Source organism: Tripterygium wilfordii, chromosome 7 (genome assembly GCF_013401445.1).
Source record: "Tripterygium wilfordii isolate XIE 37 chromosome 7, ASM1340144v1, whole genome shotgun sequence".
NCBI lineage: Eukaryota > Viridiplantae > Streptophyta > Magnoliopsida > Celastrales > Celastraceae > Tripterygium > Tripterygium wilfordii.
The window spans coordinates 3,542,488-3,561,548 of NC_052238.1; the positions used below are offsets into that span (position 1 = coordinate 3,542,488).

The following is a 19,061-nucleotide window of genomic DNA, read 5'->3' on the forward strand; positions in this document are numbered from 1 at the left end:
ACACATAAATTCATCAACTCTAAAAACCCATATTAGTCACAATAATCATATTTAGACTATATATATATATATATATATATATTTTTTTTTTTTTTTTTTTTCCTTTTCCAATGGGGGGTCAATTGACCCCCCAAGCCATAGTCTAGCTTCGTCCGCAAATGCCAGAATACAAAATCCAACCACACTCAAAATGTAAAAATCAAATCAAATCAAATATTGCAAAAAGATTATTAATTATTTATTTATTTTGGTCGGGACGTTTTTTTAGATTCGCAATAAATAGGTGTTAAATAAATTATATATTATATGTATCTATTACTTTCTTTAAAATTGTAAGTGTAGACGTGATTTTTTATATTTCGTATTTGATAGGCTCGGGCGCGGTTCCACTGCCACAGTGTCATTGGCGTTGTGAAGGAAACTTGGAACCGACTGATAACTGCGTACGTCTGTCAACCTTTTACCTTTCCCCCTTAACAGCTGCCTCAGTCCGTCTGTCTCTTCTTTCTTCCTCTTCCGTCTCTCAGGATGACGAATCATTGATGTGAAGTCTTGAGGGACTGTAGAGGCAGTTTCTGCAAACCATGTCACAGGTAACCGGTTCAATACATCGATTCTGATCGCTGACGAAATTCGATTCTTCTACTTCTTACTTTGACACGTTGATATCGACGTTATAGATCGTGATCGATCTGGTGATTTTTCTTGATTCCTATTGATTTGTGATTGGGGTTAGGTTTTGAGTGATTGGAGATTTATAGGTGTTAGAGAAGAGAGAGTAGATTCTTGGCATGGGAACTCAAAATCCTGGTCGTCCGAATTTCCCTACGAGGCCTCCCTCGACGCCTTTCGCTGCCGCACCTCCGACTATGACGGCACCGTCAATTGGATCTGAGGTTCCTCCTACAATCAGACCGTTTTTTCCTCCGCCGGCGTCTGGACCTTTCCAGCGTTTCCCTTCACCGGTGGGGCAACCGCCAATTCAACAGCAACCTCCCCCGCCGCCGCCTGCTGCCCTTCCTCCCACCTATTTCCGTCCGCCTCCGCAGCAGATGCCCTCGGTTCCTATGGGATTCCCTCGTCCATCAGCAAATCCTGCGTTGTCGAGTGCGAGCATTCCTCCTCCTCCTCGAGTTGGTCCAGAGCAGCCTTTGCCTGGATATGCAGGCGGCCAGTCTAATGTAGCTTCTCAGGCTCCACCCGTGCGGTCCCCTTTTCTTACTCAGCAGCCAGGGAGTTATGCGCCTATGCCACCCCCGGCAACTGCTTCCACTTTCACTGCTCGCCAAGGTGGTTATATGCCACCTCCGCCATTGGGGGGCCCAATGGGCCATATGCAACATCCAGGCACTTTGCCTCCTGGAGGTTCTGCCCAAGGATTGGCGGAAGATTTCAGCTCCCTCTCACTTGGTGGTTCTGTTCCGGGAACAATTGACCCAGGGCTTGATCCTAAAGCATTGCCTAGGCCTTTGGAGGGTGATGTGGAGCCACAGGCATTTGCTGAGATGTTCCCTGGCAATTGTAATTCTAGATATGTACGACTTACTACGAGTGCCATGCCGAATTCACAGTCTTTGGTTTCAAGGTGGCAATTGCCTCTAGGAGCAGTTGTTTGCCCTCTTGCGGAAGCTCCAGTGGGGGTTAGTATCTTCTTGCACTTCACATTAGTCTTAAATTGATTATTGCTCTTTTGAAGACCCGTTAATCTGGTCAACTGTGCCTTCAGGAAGAAGTTCCCATACTTAACTTTGCCTCGACTGGTATTATTCGGTGTAGAAGATGTAGAACATATGTGAATCCTTATGTGACATTTGCGGATTCAGGAAGAAAATGGCGTTGCAACATCTGTACTCTAAACAATGATGGTAAATCTTAACTGGCCTCCTATATTCAAGTATGGAATATGCTACTTGCAATTTACAGATACCACCAAAACATGAGTTGCCTGGTGCATAACAGTCTCTGCAATCAAACTAATGTCTGCTCAAAGTTTTCTTGAATGGTTAATTCTTTTTGGTGATGGGGCTCAAATTTATCCTTGAAATGAACCAACAAGTTCAATGCTATTGATTGAGTGCTTGTGCAAAGTTTTTCTGATTGAGGCTTTGATGGTTATTATTTGCTGAGCTCCCTAGCAAATTTTCTTTTTCTTACCTTTTGGAGGTGCTGGTAATCAATGGCCTAATTCGAGAAGCCAGAGCAGTTCTATTGCTATTCCTAAGATGTGGTTAATTGCTATGTAAAATTGCATTGGTTGTCAAGCTATTGTGAATCTCCTTTATGTGGAGTTGGGAGTTTTTTGCACAACTCGCAAGCACTGTGTAGATTGGGTTTTGGCTCATTTTTTCACCAATAGCTTTGTGATCTCCTGGAAAGTTCTCTTATATATATTCTTTTACTATTCATGTGGTTGGTATTTTTTTTTTTTCGCATAGATTTTTTTTTCATATTCATCATTAATAAAAGGAGTACCAATATATTGGAACAGGTCCATTAGCTAATGATAGAAATTTTTGGTGTAGATGGCTTCAGTTAGGAAAAGCAGAACTGATGAGGTGGAATGAGTGCAAGAGCGGTTTAGGAGGTGGCATCTTGGTTATTTTCACAATACACAACTAGTGTTATTGTGGGTTGATATTCATATTTCAAATTAGCTATGCCAAAATGTTCCAAATTGCTTGTGTAGTTGGATAAATAAAAGAACTCCCTTCTTAGTCAAAGTTACTAGCTCCACTTGTGGTCCTGGTAAAGATTCTCCATTGCCGATGCTCTGTTTGATTTTGATTGTGGTGTGTTTCAACTTATTTAATGTTTTGGTTATGACATTGTTTTTGATGGTCTAGTTGCTGATATGTTTCAACTTTTATGTTTAGTTCCTGCCGATTATTTTGCCCATTTAGATGCAACCGGCAGAAGAACAGATTTGGATCAGCGACCTGAGCTTACAAAGGGTAGTGTAGAATTTGTCGCTCCAACTGAATATATGGTGCGGCCCCCTATGCCGCCACTATATTTTTTCCTCATTGATGTTTCAATATCTGCTGTTAGAAGTGGTATGGTTGAGGTAAGCACTTATAACCAAGTAGGTTATGCCCCCTTTTTGTGATGTCTCTTATGTATATATTTGAGTGTAATAATTGGAAATTTATGTTAAATAATAGCATATATATTCTGGAATGACTAAAATATGTTTGCCGTATTCATGTGAAATAAATTAATACCCGGATATGGCATGCAGCTTATTTCTTAATCTGCTTGAAGAGCCCACACTGACTTAGAACTGCAGAAATTGGTTATTGAGACACCTTTTCTTGTCACATCCTTTTTACAGGGCTTATTATTTTGCTTCAATTATTTGGATGGACTAGATTTTGTAAGTAGACTGGTCGACCAGTTTAGGGTGTTGTTTTAGATCTGATTCTTGCCCATCAAAGTATGGAGAAAATGATGTTTCACATATCGAAGCTATTAATAAGTTCTCTTATTGTAAAAATCTCTTTTTTGGTTGTGATTTTTTTTTTCATAGTTCTTTTGAAGATTTCTACTCATCGATTAATAGATTTCCCTTTCTGTTTTATGTGTTATTTACATATTACCCTGTATAATAATTGCATCCCTCTTTGTGTGTATTTGACCAAATGGGGCTATGCACGTGCATAGTTGTGTTCAAGCATGCACTTTGGCTGTGCACATTCTAGTCCGTGCATATCTAGAACTCATGTTGGCTTTTGGACTCTGTATACAGGTTGTGGCACGAACTATTAAGTCATGTTTGGACCAACTGCCTGGCTTCCCGAGAACGCAGATCGGGTTTCTCACTTATGACAGCACCATCCATTTTTATAATATGAAGGCATACTAAGCTCATCATTTTGGAACCTTGTGTTTGATGTAATTCATCGTTATTCCTGAATAACTTGTGGATTTTTACGGTGCAGTCTTCATTGACGCAGCCTCAAATGATGGTGGTTTCCGATCTAGAAGATATCTTTGTTCCGCTTCCTGATGACCTTCTTGTGAACTTGTCTGAATCAAGGACTGTGGTGGAGTCATTCCTAGATAGTTTGCCCTCCATGTTTCAGGACAATGTGAATCTAGAATCTGCATTTGGTCCGGCTCTTAAAGCTGCATTCATGGTTATGGTGTGTCAGTATCACCAGCTTGTCCTCCTGCCCCCACCTCCCCACCCCCACTTAACTTTTTGATGGCATATTTCTTACTATCTTGCTAATCTTTTGCCCCCCTTTTTGGTGGTGGTAATGTTTTTATTCTTGCTATTAAAAAATTGTGGTTGTCCATTCACCCTGCATTAACCCCCCCCCCCCCCCCCCGGGTCTGATTTATGCAGAGAAAACTAGGCGGAAAACTGTTGGTGTTTCAGAACTCTCTGCCATCCCTTGGTGTTGGTCGTTTAAAGTTGCGAGGTGATGATCCTCGTGTTTATGGAACTGACAAAGAACATATGCTAAGAATACCAGAAGATCCGTTCTACAAGCAAATGGCTGCTGATTTTACAAAGTTCCAGATTGCTGTGAATATCTATGCGTTTAGTGACAAATATACAGATATCGCCTCGTTAGGTACTCGTTTTCACGTGAACGTGCTTTCCTTTGAGGGGACAATATCTTGATCATCTCCTTTATGTTTAACATGCTACCATTTCCAAAAAAAATTTCCTTCGTCCTTGGTTTTTTTTTTTGCTACAAAAAAATGGTCTATGATGCGATATCATAATAGGTTTTCCTCATATGATGCTAAAATGACTTTTCCTGTACTATTTTATTCCACAATGATTTCTTTACTTTTGACAATACTTCTGACTTTCTTTCCATCTCTGTTGCCTTTGGAAGGAAATAAAATGATGTCTTGCATTTTGAAATGCAATGGACGTCTGATGCATCAATGATTGGACTCGTCTCATCCCTATCCATTTATGTAGGAACTCTGGCAAAATATACTGGAGGTCAAGTGTGCTACTATCCCAGTTTCCAGGCAACCATTCATGGAGAAAAATTAAGACATGAGTTAGCAAGAGATCTTACCAGGGAAACTGCCTGGGAAGCTGTTATGCGCATAAGATGTGGGAAAGGTATATTCAAATGGCAATCACGAATGCTTTATAACACCATTATTGTTGAAGATTCAAAAATGAGACTTGCAAATTAGCTGAATAGCATAAAAGGCAACTCTTTCCCATTCAATTGTTTCAGGGGTTCGATTTACATCTTATCATGGGAACTTTATGCTAAGGTCGACTGATCTATTAGCTCTTCCAGCCATTGATTGTGATAAAGCATATGCTATGCAATTATCTCTTGAAGAGACATTGCTAACAACTCCGACTGTATATTTCCAAGTTGCCTTATTGTATCCTTTTGGTGGACATCAATTGCTGCAAGTGAGCTAATCATATTTGCATATATTGTGTTTTTCATTCTTTTGGATGAAATTGATTCTAACAAAAATTGGACTAAATGACTTGAAAAAATCCGCATGTCCCTCCTTTCCCCTTAAAGCATGGCAGGACAAAATGGTCGTCTGTGATCGATTTATGGTCAGAGATGAATTACTAAATTATTTTAAAAGGTTTTGGATGGACAGAATCATTTGTTTGACATTGGGGGGCTATGGTTTTTTTTATCCCAAATTTATAGGGAACAGTTCCCGATATTTTCATAGTTTTTACCTTTGCTTTGTTTCTCAACTGATTAATATTGTATTAGATTGAACTTGTATGAAAAGAATGTGTAATTGACTAATTGGAGTTTCTTAACAACGAGAAGATACACTGCATCTTGCGGAGAAAGGCGTATCAGGGTACATACAGCAGCAGTTCCAGTGGTTTCAGATCTGGGGGAGATGTACCGCCAGGCTGACACGGGTGCCATCATTTCTTTATTTTCTAGGCTAGGTGAGTTAACTGGATTTCTCTTCTAGTGGTTTATTTTTATTGATTTGAGGATCTTTTTAAATTAAAATATAACGCATTGCAGCAATTGAGAAGAGTTTGTCAACTAAGTTGGAAGATGCGCGAAGCTCTGTCCAGCTAAGGATTGTCAAAGCTCTCAAAGAATACCGAAATCTATATGCCGTGCAGCACCGATTGGGAGCTAGGATGATATATCCAGAATCTCTTAAGTTCTTGGCTTTGTATGGAATGGCACTTTGTAAATCAACTCCTCTCCGCGGAGGGCATTCGGATGTTCTGCTTGATGAACGCTGTGCAGCAGGCTACACAATGATGTCATTACCTGTTAAAAAGTTGTTGAAGCTTTTATATCCCAGCTTGATTCGAGTGGATGAATTTCTTTTAAATGTACAGTTTTGCAACATTTTAAAATTCTGTTATACTGCAGATGCTTTATTATAGAACTTAAACTGAGCACGTTTATCCCATATTTGCAGCCATCTGCTCCAGTTGATCAATTTATACGCAGTATGAAGAGGTTACCACTGACTGCAGAGAGCTTGGACTCGCGAGGTCTTTATATGTCTGATGACGGTTTTCACTTCATTATATGGTTTGGTAGAATGCTCTCTCCTGATATAGCCATGAGTCTACTTGGTTCAGACTTTGCTGCTGAGCTATCTAGGGTATGTTCTGGTACCATCAAGTTCATCCTTAAATGGCATGCATGTTATTATTTGCTTTAATTTTGTTTCCTTTTGTGATCATTTCCGGGTTCTCTGAAGAGGTCATTGATACAGGTTTTACTCTTCAAAAGTTGGTAGGGTGTGACACCAAGAATGCATTAGTTCTGTTTTATTGTTTTTTTTATTTGGTTTTATCTATTTCCCTCAATGTTGCTTCGTGAAAAGTAAATGGGTGTAATAGGAGTGAGACTGTGAGAGGCTTTTCATCATATGCTTATTTAAGGCCATTGTAAGATAGCTATAAGCTGAGGCTTTGCCATCAATGTACTGCCAATTCTTACCCCCCGAAAAAAGGAAACTGCTCGCAAAAGATATTTATTTAATAGAAATGTCTGCGGGGGTGGGGGGGGGGGGGGGGTTCTTCTATCTGTTTTCTTCCAGTCCATCCCAACAAATGCCTTGATGAATGGACATCTTTTTCACCCCTTTGCTCCTTCCGATAGGCCTATGGGTGTGATTGGAAATGATCAGTTTATTTCTTGTGATGGGTAAAACCTGCAATTTGTTGGAGTCTCTAAATCATTCATTCACCTTCCTTAATTCTTTTATACATGTACTTCTAAATTTTTGTTTAACGCTGCTCCTAATGAGGTGGTCATTGGCGCCTGCTGCCTGATGCTGAATAACCTTTTTTTACTAAGAATCAGGTTACCGTCACCGAGCATGATACTGAAATGTCAAGAAAGCTGTTTGGGATACTTAGAAAACTAAGAGAGAGTGACCCTTCATATTATCAACTCTGTCATCTTGTAAGACAAGGCGAACAGCCCAGAGAAGGGCTACTTCTTCTTAGGAACCTTGTTGAAGACCAGATTGGGGGTACCAATGGTTATCCAGATTGGATTCTGCAAATTCATCGACAAGTCCAGCAAACCTAGTGATCACACAGGTGATGATTTTGATATTTGTTTACATTGCTTGTTTAAAGGTTGCCCCAATTTCTCCAAAGAAAAAAGTATATTTTTGGTAGTTAGTTTAGGTTTGGAGGATTTTTGTTTAGAATTAGACGTTGAGTTTTTCTTTTAATGTAAAAATTTCATGCACAAGGTTTTCCAATTATATCTGTTGTGCCCATCGGCTGCACATTTGATTTTGAATTGAACTTCACAAAGACAAGACAGAAATAAACGGGAACAATAATTAAAATGCAACTAGTGGATTTCAAAACCGAAAGTGCAACTAGTGGATGAGACTCTAACACGATCCTCTTTGAGATATTAGCGGAAGCAATCTGAAACCATATTTGCTTCTCGTGTGTTTGATTTTCTAAAGACAAATAACTCATGCACAAGCCTTCCGCCTTGAGCGGGATCAGGGACAAGCATGATGTATGCAATGGTGTGGTTTGGTTTTCGCAACAGTCTGAAGTTATGGGTTTATTATGCTCAATGGTGCAGGAGTTCTGGTGCTGGCATGGTTTGATTCCCATCAGTTGGCGTGTCAAATGTTATGGTCAGCATCATAGAAGAGGCTGAATTCACCGCCAAATCATCTTTTTTACCGTTGATAGAATTGGTCGTTCATTCTCTCACGTGATTCCTTATAGAAAGAGATGTAATTCTAGTTGTTTAATATACCGTGCGGCTGTCAAATTGGAAATTTAGTCCAGACCAAATTTTTGTTTGGGGAAGCATATAATTATTGCTAATGATCTTGCTACTTGTGTTGTATTTTCCCCCTTTTTTTGGTTACAGATTCAAACCTTCTGGCCATTCATTGTTTGTGCTCACAATACTATTGGATATTGTTAATAACTAGGAATAACTTCATATTGATTCACAGAATACTCTTTTCTATTTTCGTGGCATTTTGAAAGACATTGTGAAATTTTCACTTGGAATCTTCTTCAAAGAGAATAATATACCTTGGGCATAATTATTGGTAGTGTTACCGTTAGCTTTAGTAGGTATTTTTCCATGACGACGTCGTTTTCATTGGAATGGATTTCATGTTGTTACTTAATCTGAAATCAAGAATTTGTTCTTGCTGAATCCCATTAGAGACGAATGTGAAAGAGGGTTGAGAGTTGTATGGATCATCTTTTGAAGTCGATCTCGAGGTCACCGTTAGATGTTCCGTGGCCTCCAGGGAGGATCCGGCTCTCTTTTTCATTGATTAATTATATGTTATGGGTTTGTTTAATGGTTATGTAATTACTAGCTGTTGCTATATTGCCTCGGTGATCTTGTTCTTGTTGTTGTTCATGTTCATCAAGGTTCTATAATTAATTAAATTACAATGAATAAAACGAGCAGATGAGTTTTGACGCCCCATCGATGATCTCGTGGCTAATATGTTTATATTGTTTCTACGTTTCCAGAATCCTTAACTAAATTCCATCCCACATTAAAAAAAAAAATCTGTATTGGAGTTGAATTATGTTATTCTCTGGAGCATTAAATATTAAATATTAAATATGATGATGTTGGTAATGAAGAGCTTAATTAGGTGGCACTATATTGGGATTTGGGATTCCAAATTCAGATTATACTGTTCCATACAATGCCCTATCTGAGAGACTCAAGACTTCTAGAATTTAACACCCAAACTCCGCCTTGAAAAGAGCCCACAGAAGAGCACACCCTCACGGGGGCTCTGTTTCCCACTTGGAAATTATCAATCTGTCTTCACTCTTCACCATCCAATTACACTAAATGTCACTCATCTTCCTCCCTCTCCTCCTTATCTTCACCAGTAGTTGTTATGCAGGTCCAATCACTACAGTTGTTGTTCTGGTGATGGAAAATCGTTCATTCGATCACATGCTTGGATGGATGAAGAAACTCAATCCAGAAATCAATGGTGTTGATGGGTCTGAGTGGAACCAATTATCCACCACCAATGGAACCTCACCCAAGATTTATTTCAACAACACATCTGAGTATGTGGATCCAGATCCTGGTCACTCCTTTCAGGCCATCAGAGAACAGATTTTTGGTTCCAATGACTCCTCCAAGCAGCCTCTTATGAACGGATTCGCTCAACAGGCCTACTCCATGGATTCCTCAATGAATATGTCCAGAGATGTCATGAATGGATTCAACCCTGATAAGGTCCCTGTCTACAAAGCTCTTGCTACAGAATTTGCTGTCTTTGATAGGTACCCAGAGTGGAATGCTTTAAATTCATACAATTCTGTTGCTGTCCTCATGATTACCAGATAGGAGTATTAATGCAACCAGACCAAAATTGAGAGGGTTTAATTACAAATTCGTTAAAATATAGTCCTTTTAGTGCAAATATATGAAGAGACTCAACTTTCATTCTTTCGCAGATGGTTTGCGTCGGTTCCGGCATCTACGCAGCCAAACAGGCTTTACGTCCACTCAGGTACCTCCCACGGAGCGACAAGCAACGTCGCCACCGACCTCATAAAAGGCTTTCCTCAAAGAACAATCTTCGACAGCGTCTACGACGCCGGATTGTCCTTCGGAATCTACTTCCAGAACATTCCGGCCACGCTATTTTACTCCAATTTGAGAAAACTCAAGTACATATCCAAGTTCCATCCCTACAATTCATTCAAGAAGGATGCGCAGGACGGGAAGCTCCCGGCGTACACGGTCGTCGAGCAGCGGTACCTGGACATGAAGACGGCGCCGGCGAACGACGATCATCCGTCGCACGATGTGTATCAAGGGCAGTTGTTGGTGAAGGAGGTGTACGAGACGGTTAGAGCTAGTCCGCAGTGGAACCAGACTCTGTTGATCATCACTTATGATGAGCACGGTGGGTTCTATGATCATGTGGCTACGCCGGCGAGTGGGGTCCCTAGCCCGGATGGAATTGTGGGGCCCGAACCGTTTTTATTTCGGTTTGATCGATTGGGGGTTCGGGTTCCCACGATCGCGGTCTCGCCTTGGATTGAGAAGGGCACCGGTAAGTAATTTCAAAAATATAGTATTTACTATTTAGATTTTTTTTAAATACCGCAGAATAATAATAAAATTTTGAACACATATCTAACTCAATCTACTGTCAATCCTATTTATTATTTAGATTATTTTGTAGCATTTAGATTCAAACTATAGTATTAGTGAGGTTAAGCATATTTATTTAAAATTAAGATAAAAAATAAAACTAGAATCTCTTATTAGGGAAATTTTTTTAGAAGGTTTACATTAAGAAGCAAAATTATATTATTTTTAGTAAAGTAAAATTTTATTTTTGTTTGAAAAATAAAATTTACTTGAAGCTTTAATCTGTATAAAATTAATTAATAGACAAAACTAAGAATAGACACTTGGTAATTGGTATCAATCAAGATTTCCGAGATTAGCAACTCTAATTGAAAAGACTAGCCAAAAAAAAAAAACTCTAATTAATCCTTATTAGTATTATATTATTTAATTATTAATGGAAGAATTGAAGTTAATTGGGCCAAAACTTGTTTGAGCAAGCAAAACTGTGATAGTCGTTGGAGTGGGCCCCCGTTGAGCCAAAACTATCACTATCAACTATCAAGTCCTGGTTGAAACCTTATCTTGGGCCTTAAGGCTTAATCATTGAATTTTTGATGGGTTTGGTTTGTGTTATCTAGTGCCTAAAGTGGGCTGTGGGCCTTCTACACTCTTTTCGCCTTTTCACATCACTGCATATATATATAATATAACGTGGCCACATGGGGGTGGTTATTCTTTTTCTTTTCTTTTTTCTTTTTTCTTTTCTTTTGCCAAGAAATTTCGCATAAGAAACACAAAGTGCTAGGCTTTTCATTTATTTCTGTTATTTTTATTTTTATTTTTTTGTTTAGTATTTCACTTACTTTGTCACGTATTAGTAACAGTGAGGCCTTGTTTTGAAATTCTTATTTTTATGTGGGCATGATCATGTAGTTGTTCATGGACCCAAAGGGCCATATCCAACATCAGAGTACGAGCACTCCTCCATTGCTGCAACCGTCAAGAAGATCTTCAACCTACCTTCCTTTCTTACCAAGAGGGATGAATGGGCTGGCACATTCGAAACCATTGTTCAATCTCGAACCCAACCCAGAACTGACTGCCCAGGTCAGTCACCATTGTTCAACATTATAGAAAATCTCTTTTCTATTTGATCTCCAGTGTTAATTTCATCTGGTTATTCAACAGAGAAACTGCCAGAGCCGGTAAAGATCCGGGACGGAGAGTCAAATGAAGACGCCAAGCTAAGCCAATTCCAGCAAGAGCTTATGCAGCTTGCAGCAGTACTCAAGGGAGATCATATGCTGACAGGTTACCCTGAAAAAATAGGCAAGGATATGACTGTGAAGCAAGGGAAAGAATACATGGATGAAGCAGTTACAAGATTCTTTGAGTCAGGACTTTATGCTAAGAAGATGGGAGTTAATCAAGAGCAGATCGTCCAAATGAGACCCTCTCTTACTACAAGAACCTCAAAACACCCATGAACAAACCCTTTGTCTTCTCATGCAATGCAATAGGAACCCAATCAATGAAGGTTTTTTTTTTTTTTTTCCCTTTACAGTATCGATTAAAGTACTTCAACAACCTCGGACAATAAGTGATCTCAATAATATTAACAAAACTGGGTTTTATACCTCATGAATTTTGTACTAAGATACTTCAAAAACTGTCTAGTCACACTAATGTCATTGTTCTCAATTGCTAAGCAAGCAGTCAGCCTTACAGTAGAAAGAGTTTCATTACAAAGGTCTGAAATATGAGGCTGATCACCCTAACAGGTATCTATAGAAGAAATGTGATTGGAATGGTAAAACACCTTTCGCTGTATGCATAGGGCTCTCCTGTTACTGTGTAATTGGTATCCGTGAATTTTTGCTATAGGCCCAGAGTGGTATCAAGTTTGACCTCAGCCACTCGCTGGTGTTTCCCATCCAGGAATGTTAGAAGTAGCCTCATTCACCATCTTAACAAGTCTTACCTGCAGAGAATCAAGGTAGAGAAACTAATATGAGAGGAAGCGAGGGAGGGAGGGGGGGTGGTTGGAGGACTTCATAATTGAATCAAATATGCCTAAGTATCCAAGATATTTCTGTAGTTAATTGATGAAGGGAATAATGGCATCTACAGTCGAACACACAAGCTTTCATGATTTTATGGATCACAAAAACTTTAGTCAATGAACCAGATAAGAGCAAAATCCAAGATAAGTTGCTGTTCAACAGCTGTCTTGAGGGTATTCCCAAAAGAGAAAGTACAGCAACACTACTTTTCAGACTTGAAATTGCAAGTGATGAAAGCGCAAAAAATGGTGCAATTCTAGTTGACTTCATGCATCATGATAAGAAGAGATCAGAATGTCAACTTTTCACGATGAGGATTCTCAGCAATTTATTAGAGTGAGCCAAATCAGGTCAACACAGCTCCCAAATCTAGAGGGAGATTATTAACACAACTCTAAAATCCTTTATCATAATGTAACCTCTCACGTGTCAACCATTTGCAGGCTTGTTAAACACAGCTCTAATAGACAACTACCAGTCTACCAGGCTAATATGATTTCAAGATTTCCCCATATTGGCACTAAAATTTCAGGATTAGTGTGAAGCATTTCACTGTACCCAAACAAAGCCACTTAAATTGATTTAAAAGGTTACGGGTACCAATCTTCCCATTTCATTGTATAAATTTTAAAACTCCCAACCCACGAGGGTCCCCAATAAATTTGCTACCAAAATTCTCAACCAAATCTCCAAAGTCATTTACTGTGTGTTTTATCGTATATTTCAAGTGATTCTATATCCAAGGAACCACTATTTTTGGGAAGCTATAATAGATCCCATTAAATCGAAAAATATATTTTTCTCCATTAACATCCTCGAAATGATTATTCTTTGGATGGATTCAATTTACATGGCAGGAAAAGATTTCCTTCAAATCACGTTCCCAAGAAACAGGTGAATCTGAATGCATCAGGTTGATCCAAATTATGATACTCAGAATTGAGATCTTTAAGAAATAGATTCAGTACAGACATACCACACTTTCAGGAACACCTGGAGGGGGCAAGGAGAGGTTTCTTGGAGGAGGACCACTAAGAAAGGATCTCTTGTCAAAACGCCATTCTCCAATCTTTCCATATGTCAGTTCTCCCTGCAAGATTACAAATGGCTAATAGTAAGTTGGATGGAGACAGATATACAGAGTTTGCAGTTTACAAGCAAAAACAGGCTGAGTAAGAAAAGTGCTGGCACTAAGACGCATGCACTTATAAATAAAATGGAAGATAAAGAAAGGACAACCCAGTACATATGCCTCCTTAGTATTCAAGAAACTATTTCAACTATTTGAACCCATAATTCTCAATTTGCAATGGAGTAAGCTTATCACTGATCAAGGCTTGTCAATATAGAAAATAAAAGCAGCAAAAACATATTGAACCAATACCTGTTGATACATCAAAATACAAAACGAGAGAGAGAGAGAGTTTGACCTTTAAATTGTAGTCACATCCATAAGTGTAATGGATGATAAACCTCTTCCCCACTTCCAAATCCCACGGCGGCTGAAACAAAGGCACATATAAGTGTTTATGTCTCTTTAATGAAAACAATAGAAAAACAATATTTTATCAAGTACGAAACCTGTAGCATAAAGTCTTTTCGAAGTATATGCCGCACACCGTGCAATGCTGAAGCCACAGCATATGCATACCTTGTTTTGAAAAAGAAATGTCGACAAATAAGACACTAAAACCATAAACAAAAAAATAATGAACTTATATGTAACTCACTCGAGATTTACTCACATTTCTAGCACCCAACCAAATGCCTTATCAGTCTCAGGGTCATCTTTCATTCTTAAAGAAACATTCACCCATGTAGGTGAAATTTCCTCCAGCAGGGACTGAAAAAATCAATAATACTAATAATAAAACAGCCATTTTAATCAGAGAGTACTGTTTGAATGGAACATTACTGCTAAAACCAAAAACAAAGAGTAGTCCCAAAGACCAGGTATCTACCCCAACCCCAATTAACATAAGCATGCTAGCAGTAGCATGCACATATATATGCAACTCTAGCAGAGATACCTTTCATGCACAATACATCTATAAAGTTCCATAAACAATAATGGCAGTGAAAGTTTACCTTTTTGATAATTACAGGAGAATTACCAATTGGATCAACATTGTTGACAGGACCCTTCTCCTCTGGATAATACTTCCTAATTATTTTCTCATTTTCAGCTGGCTTAATATAGAAAAACGGAAAACCTGCTGGATGGTTTCCATGTGCTAAGTTTGGTAGAGGATTTGCAAATATGTGATCCGGCTCTGCCATGAGAATGTATCTGCATCAGTTAATAGTTAATACCATAATTTTCGGATTTCATCAAGTGTAAGAGAAGAAGAAGTATTGGTTCTACGTTAGGAAACTCACTCTTCATCAATTGTTGCTTTTTCCAGCCATTGCACAAAAGCCCATGGCCTATTTAAGACGATATAACCCTGCATGGAAGACGAAGGAAACAAGTACATAGAGTAAGTAAAGAACAGCAATTTATTAAGTGCCAATCAAGGGGCACTAATGGGTTTCAAAAGAAACAAAAGCACACGAGGCAATGGATATATGCACGACCTGTCTCATATGTGTGGTGGATTCTACTAAAAAAGCAATAATAGTAAAAACCATAAAAATATGTGAGTCTTTCCAATTCACGAGTATATGTGTGGCGGATTCCAAGGTTTTGAAAACCGGACCGATCCTTAAACCGGAAAACCCTTCGGTTCACGGTTTAAATGATGAACCGGAGTCAAAACCTGGTTCGACCGGCCGGTTCTATCAAATTTACCGGACCGGACAAGTACCCAGTCAGGTTCGACCGGCCAGTCCGGTCTGGTTTTCAAAACCCTGGTGGAATCTACTAAAAAAGCAACAATAGTAAAAACCATCAAAATATGTGAGTCTTTCCAATTCACGAGTATGACTCAAACCAGCAAAATTTAGATGCACAGCTCATATGCAGCTGAGATTTCCACACTGATTTTATTTCCATTCCTTTTTTTCCATACCAATTGAAGAACATTATTGCTTTTCAAGTGAATGTCCCACCCATTCAGCTGAATAAGTTCGGTTTATCAAATATGCCCAAATTCACAATTACGGGATAAATTCGTAACTGATTGGACAAGTAAAATCGCTATCAGATTAAAGAAAATTTTGGTAAACATAGATAATGAGGTAGAATCATAAACATAAGATTCGAATTCATGGATGTTCCAGTACAAAATGAGCTTATGGAAAAATGTATAAATTAAGTTTGTGTTTAAGATGAATCTCATTCCAAAACTACAAGACATAAAAACTCTTGTAAGTGCGGTAGCTTCCGCGTGATGAAAACATATAATCACTTAAAAAGAAAGAAAAGAAAACTGTGGATGAAATATTGAAAGTATTACCCGATCAAGGCCCTCCGGTAGCGGGTCAACAACAAAGGTTGGTATCTCCTCCATCAAATGGTCAGGTTTTCCTGAATGCAAAACCCGTGTAAACTTCCCCATATCCGATCCAGGCAAGTCTTTTACCTTCTTATACCAATAATACATGATCCGACATTGCCATTGGCTGTAAGCAGCACCAGTGGCTGTAAGAGCAACATGATATCTCGTATTCGAATTCCCCACTTTTTTTACATCCTCCGGCATCTGAGTGACGGGATCAAACATGTCCAGTCCATCTACCTTCCCTTCATCCAAATAGGAGGCCTTGTTGTGTATTATCATAGTTAACAAATTATAGGTTGCAAAGAAAAATCCAATTGCCAATAGTGCCAAAAGTAAGGGCGAAACACGCCCCATGTTCTTCCTACCAATCATCGTCAGTTAGGATCTAGTACAGAGAATCAAATATCAACTCCTTAATGGTTAACCAAACCTAAGGCATTTGAGCAGAATCCCAATAGTCTCATATCCTCCCTACATCCCCAATCCAGAATCCTAGCAAACTTTACACTAAGGCAAAGGCAAACCCAGACAAAATGCAGCGACGAACCTGCATTACAGCTTCCACAAAGTCAACGTTAAAGAATAGTATCTGCTGTTCTAATAAAGAAAACAATTATCACGTCCAGATCAAAGAAAAGAAATCCAGATCACAGAAAAAAAAAAAAAAAAAAAAAAACTCACAAATCTGCAAAACTTGGCAGTAATAGGAGCGAATAATAAAGAAAAACAAATTAAAAATGAAATTCTTTGAATCGGAGAGTAATGGTGTTCGGCATTCACAGATCTAAGATTCCAGTAAGAGGTGGGGATATACCGTGAAGTCAAACGGTAACAATAGAATACAGACAGAGAATCTAAGAGACAGCAACGGATAATCAAATAAATTTCTTTAAAAAGAAAGAAAGAAAGAAAGAAAGAAAAGCATCGCTTTACCTGAAGAAGAAGAAGAAGCAGAGTATGAGACACGGAGATTCAGGTTTGAATATTAGAGTGAAAAAATAAATATTTAATCGGATGCAGTGCAGGTGCCATTGCTGCAGTCGGTGCTGACTGACGCGATCGCTGCTCATCTATTTAATTTTCTTCCTATTTATTTAATTTTTTTTATAGAGTTAAGTAGTTTTTAATTTTTACAGAAAAAAAAAAACCCGACAATTATCGAGAATTTAAGTGGTAAAATTCCGCTTAATTCTCTCTAATTCAACTATTGGAATCTTAGAAACGGGATCTTCTCCATCATCCCCTTCTTCTACAATTTCCTTGAGCCTTCTTATCCTTCGAACGAACGAGTATTTTTCAAAGGCCCAGCAGGTGACAGGATTCTAATCTAGGACTATCCAAATACAACATTTGTTGGCACCAAAAAAGATTGATTATTGACACCAATAAATGATTATCGAAACCGACAAATAGACAATTCTATAAATAATAATTGGTTCCACATATGACGTTTGTTGGCACCAAGAAATGATTATCGACACCGATAAATAGACAATTCTATAAATAATAATTGCTTCCACACATGACATTTGTTGGCACTAAGAAACGATTGATTATTGGCACCAAGAAATGACTAGTGACACTAATAAATAGAAAATTCCATAAATAATAATTGGTTTCACAAATGACGTTTGTTGGCACCAATGAACGATTATTGGCATCAAAAAATAATTATCGAAACCGATAAATAGACAATTCTATAAATAACAATTGGTTCCACATATGACGTTTGTTGGCACCAAGAAATGATTATTGACACCAAGAAATGATTATCGGCACCGAGAAATGATTATCTGCATCGGTAAATAGACATTTCTATAAATAATAATTAGTTCCACATATGAGGTTTATTGGCACCAAGAAATGATTATCGACACCGATAAATAGACAATTCTATAAATAATAATTGGTTCCACATATGACGTTTGTTGGCACCAAAAAACGATTATTGACACCAAGAAATGATTATCGACACCAATAAATAGACAATTCTATAAATAATAATTAGTTCCACCGTTTGTTGGCATCAAAAAATGATTATTGACACCAAGAAATGATTATTGGCACCAAGAAATGATTATAGACATCGAAAAACTATTATCTGCATCGGTAAATAGACATTTCTATAAATAATAATTAGTTCCACATATGACGTTTATTAACACCAAAAAATGATTATTGACACCGATAAATAGACAATTCTATAAATAATAATTGGTTCCACACATGACTCTTGTTGGCACCAAGAAACGATTATTGGCACCAAGAAATGATTATCGACACCGATAAATATACAATTCTATAAATAATAATTGGTTCCACATATGACGTTTATTGGCACCAATAAATGATTATTGAAACCGATAAATAGACAATTATATAAATAATAATTGGTTCCACATATAATGTTTATTGGCACCAAGAAATGATTATCGACACCGATAAATAGACAATTCTATAAATAATAATTGGTTCCACATACGATGTTTGTTGGCACCAAGAAATGATTATCGAAATCGATAAATAGACAATTCTATAAATAATAATTGGTTCCACATATGACGTTTGTTGGCACCAAGAAATGATTAGCGGCATCGAAAAAGGATTATCTGCATCGGTAAATAGACATTTTTATAAATAATATTTAGGTCCACGTATCATGTTTATTGGCACCAAGAAATGATTATCGATACCGATAAATAGAAAATTTTATAAATAATAATTGGTTCCACATATGACGTTTGTTGACACCAAGAAATGATTATCAACACCGATAAATAGAAAATTCTATAAATAATAATTAGTTTCACATATGACGTTTGTTGGCATCAAGAAATGATTATTGCCACCAAACAATGATTATCGACGTCGAAAAACGATTATCTGCATCGTTAGATAGCCATTCCTATAAATAATAATTAGTTCCACATATGACATTTATTGGCACCAAAAATTATCGATACCGATAAATATACAATTCTATAAATAATAATTGGTTC

The 19,061-nt window shown here is 38.0% G+C and overlaps 3 protein-coding genes across 5 annotated transcripts; 2 read left to right on the forward strand and 1 right to left on the reverse strand.

Moving 5' to 3' along the window:
• The first annotated feature begins 399 nt into the window (after positions 1-399).
• LOC120001299 (protein transport protein Sec24-like At3g07100) lies at positions 400-8,438 on the forward strand. Of its 3 annotated transcripts, XM_038849552.1 has the most exons (14): positions 400-593; positions 737-1,640; positions 1,727-1,865; positions 2,874-3,064; positions 3,746-3,853; positions 3,939-4,142; positions 4,349-4,580; positions 4,940-5,089; positions 5,211-5,367; positions 5,784-5,911; positions 5,994-6,316; positions 6,406-6,594; positions 7,302-7,543; positions 8,052-8,438. In XM_038849552.1, the coding sequence occupies exons 2-13, from the start codon at positions 792-794 to the stop codon at positions 7,530-7,532; spliced, it is 2,901 nt and encodes a 966-aa protein (XP_038705480.1). In that variant the 5' UTR covers positions 400-593; positions 737-791; the 3' UTR covers positions 7,533-7,543; positions 8,052-8,438. The 3 variants fall into 3 exon arrangements, with proteins under 3 accessions (XP_038705480.1, XP_038705481.1, XP_038705479.1); XM_038849553.1 differs by having other exon boundaries at positions 400-1,640; positions 7,964-8,438; XM_038849551.1 differs by having other exon boundaries at positions 400-1,640.
• Positions 8,439-9,131: 693 nt separating this feature from the next.
• LOC120001300 (non-specific phospholipase C2) lies at positions 9,132-12,069 on the forward strand. The gene is made up of 4 exons (XM_038849554.1): positions 9,132-9,754; positions 9,929-10,533; positions 11,490-11,663; positions 11,745-12,069. The coding sequence occupies exons 1-4, from the start codon at positions 9,309-9,311 to the stop codon at positions 12,041-12,043; spliced, it is 1,524 nt and encodes a 507-aa protein (XP_038705482.1). The 5' UTR covers positions 9,132-9,308; the 3' UTR covers positions 12,044-12,069.
• A 102-nt stretch (positions 12,070-12,171) lies between these two features.
• LOC120001302 (hydroxyproline O-arabinosyltransferase PLENTY-like) lies at positions 12,172-17,146 on the reverse strand. Its single transcript, XM_038849555.1, has 9 exons — positions 16,996-17,146; positions 16,018-16,609; positions 14,999-15,066; positions 14,708-14,909; positions 14,365-14,462; positions 14,201-14,270; positions 14,050-14,121; positions 13,596-13,709; positions 12,172-12,537 (listed from the first exon to the last, which is right to left on the reverse strand). Exons 2-9 carry the CDS (start codon positions 16,432-16,434, stop codon positions 12,466-12,468), a joined length of 1,113 nt encoding a protein of 370 aa, XP_038705483.1. The 5' UTR covers positions 16,435-16,609; positions 16,996-17,146; the 3' UTR covers positions 12,172-12,465.
• Between the last annotated feature and the right edge of the window lie 1,915 nt (positions 17,147-19,061).

What these genes read in the sequence shown, in the direction of transcription:
- LOC120001302 (XM_038849555.1), bottom strand. Translation starts at nt 16,434, where the DNA reads ATGATTGGTAGGAAGAACATGGGGCGTGTTTCGCCCTTACTTTTGGCA. An exon ending in TACCGGAGGGCCTTGATCGG is followed by an intron (nt 15,067 to 16,017) that starts GTAATACTTTCA and finishes TCTTCCATGCAG; the next exon opens with GGTTATATCGTCTTAAATAG. An exon ending in GAAAAGACTTTATGCTACAG is followed by an intron (nt 14,122 to 14,200) that starts GTTTCGTACTTG and finishes CCTTTGTTTCAG; the next exon opens with CCGCCGTGGGATTTGGAAGT.
- LOC120001300 (XM_038849554.1), top strand. Translation starts at nt 9,309, where the DNA reads ATGTCACTCATCTTCCTCCCTCTCCTCCTTATCTTCACCAGTAGTTGT. An exon ending in GAATTTGCTGTCTTTGATAG is followed by an intron (nt 9,755 to 9,928) that starts GTACCCAGAGTG and finishes ATTCTTTCGCAG; the next exon opens with ATGGTTTGCGTCGGTTCCGG. An exon ending in ACCCAGAACTGACTGCCCAG is followed by an intron (nt 11,664 to 11,744) that starts GTCAGTCACCAT and finishes GTTATTCAACAG; the next exon opens with AGAAACTGCCAGAGCCGGTA.
- LOC120001299 (XM_038849553.1), top strand. Translation starts at nt 792, where the DNA reads ATGGGAACTCAAAATCCTGGTCGTCCGAATTTCCCTACGAGGCCTCCC. An exon ending in CTGTACTCTAAACAATGATG is followed by an intron (nt 1,866 to 2,873) that starts GTAAATCTTAAC and finishes TTTTATGTTTAG; the next exon opens with TTCCTGCCGATTATTTTGCC. An exon ending in TACAGATATCGCCTCGTTAG is followed by an intron (nt 4,581 to 4,939) that starts GTACTCGTTTTC and finishes CCATTTATGTAG; the next exon opens with GAACTCTGGCAAAATATACT.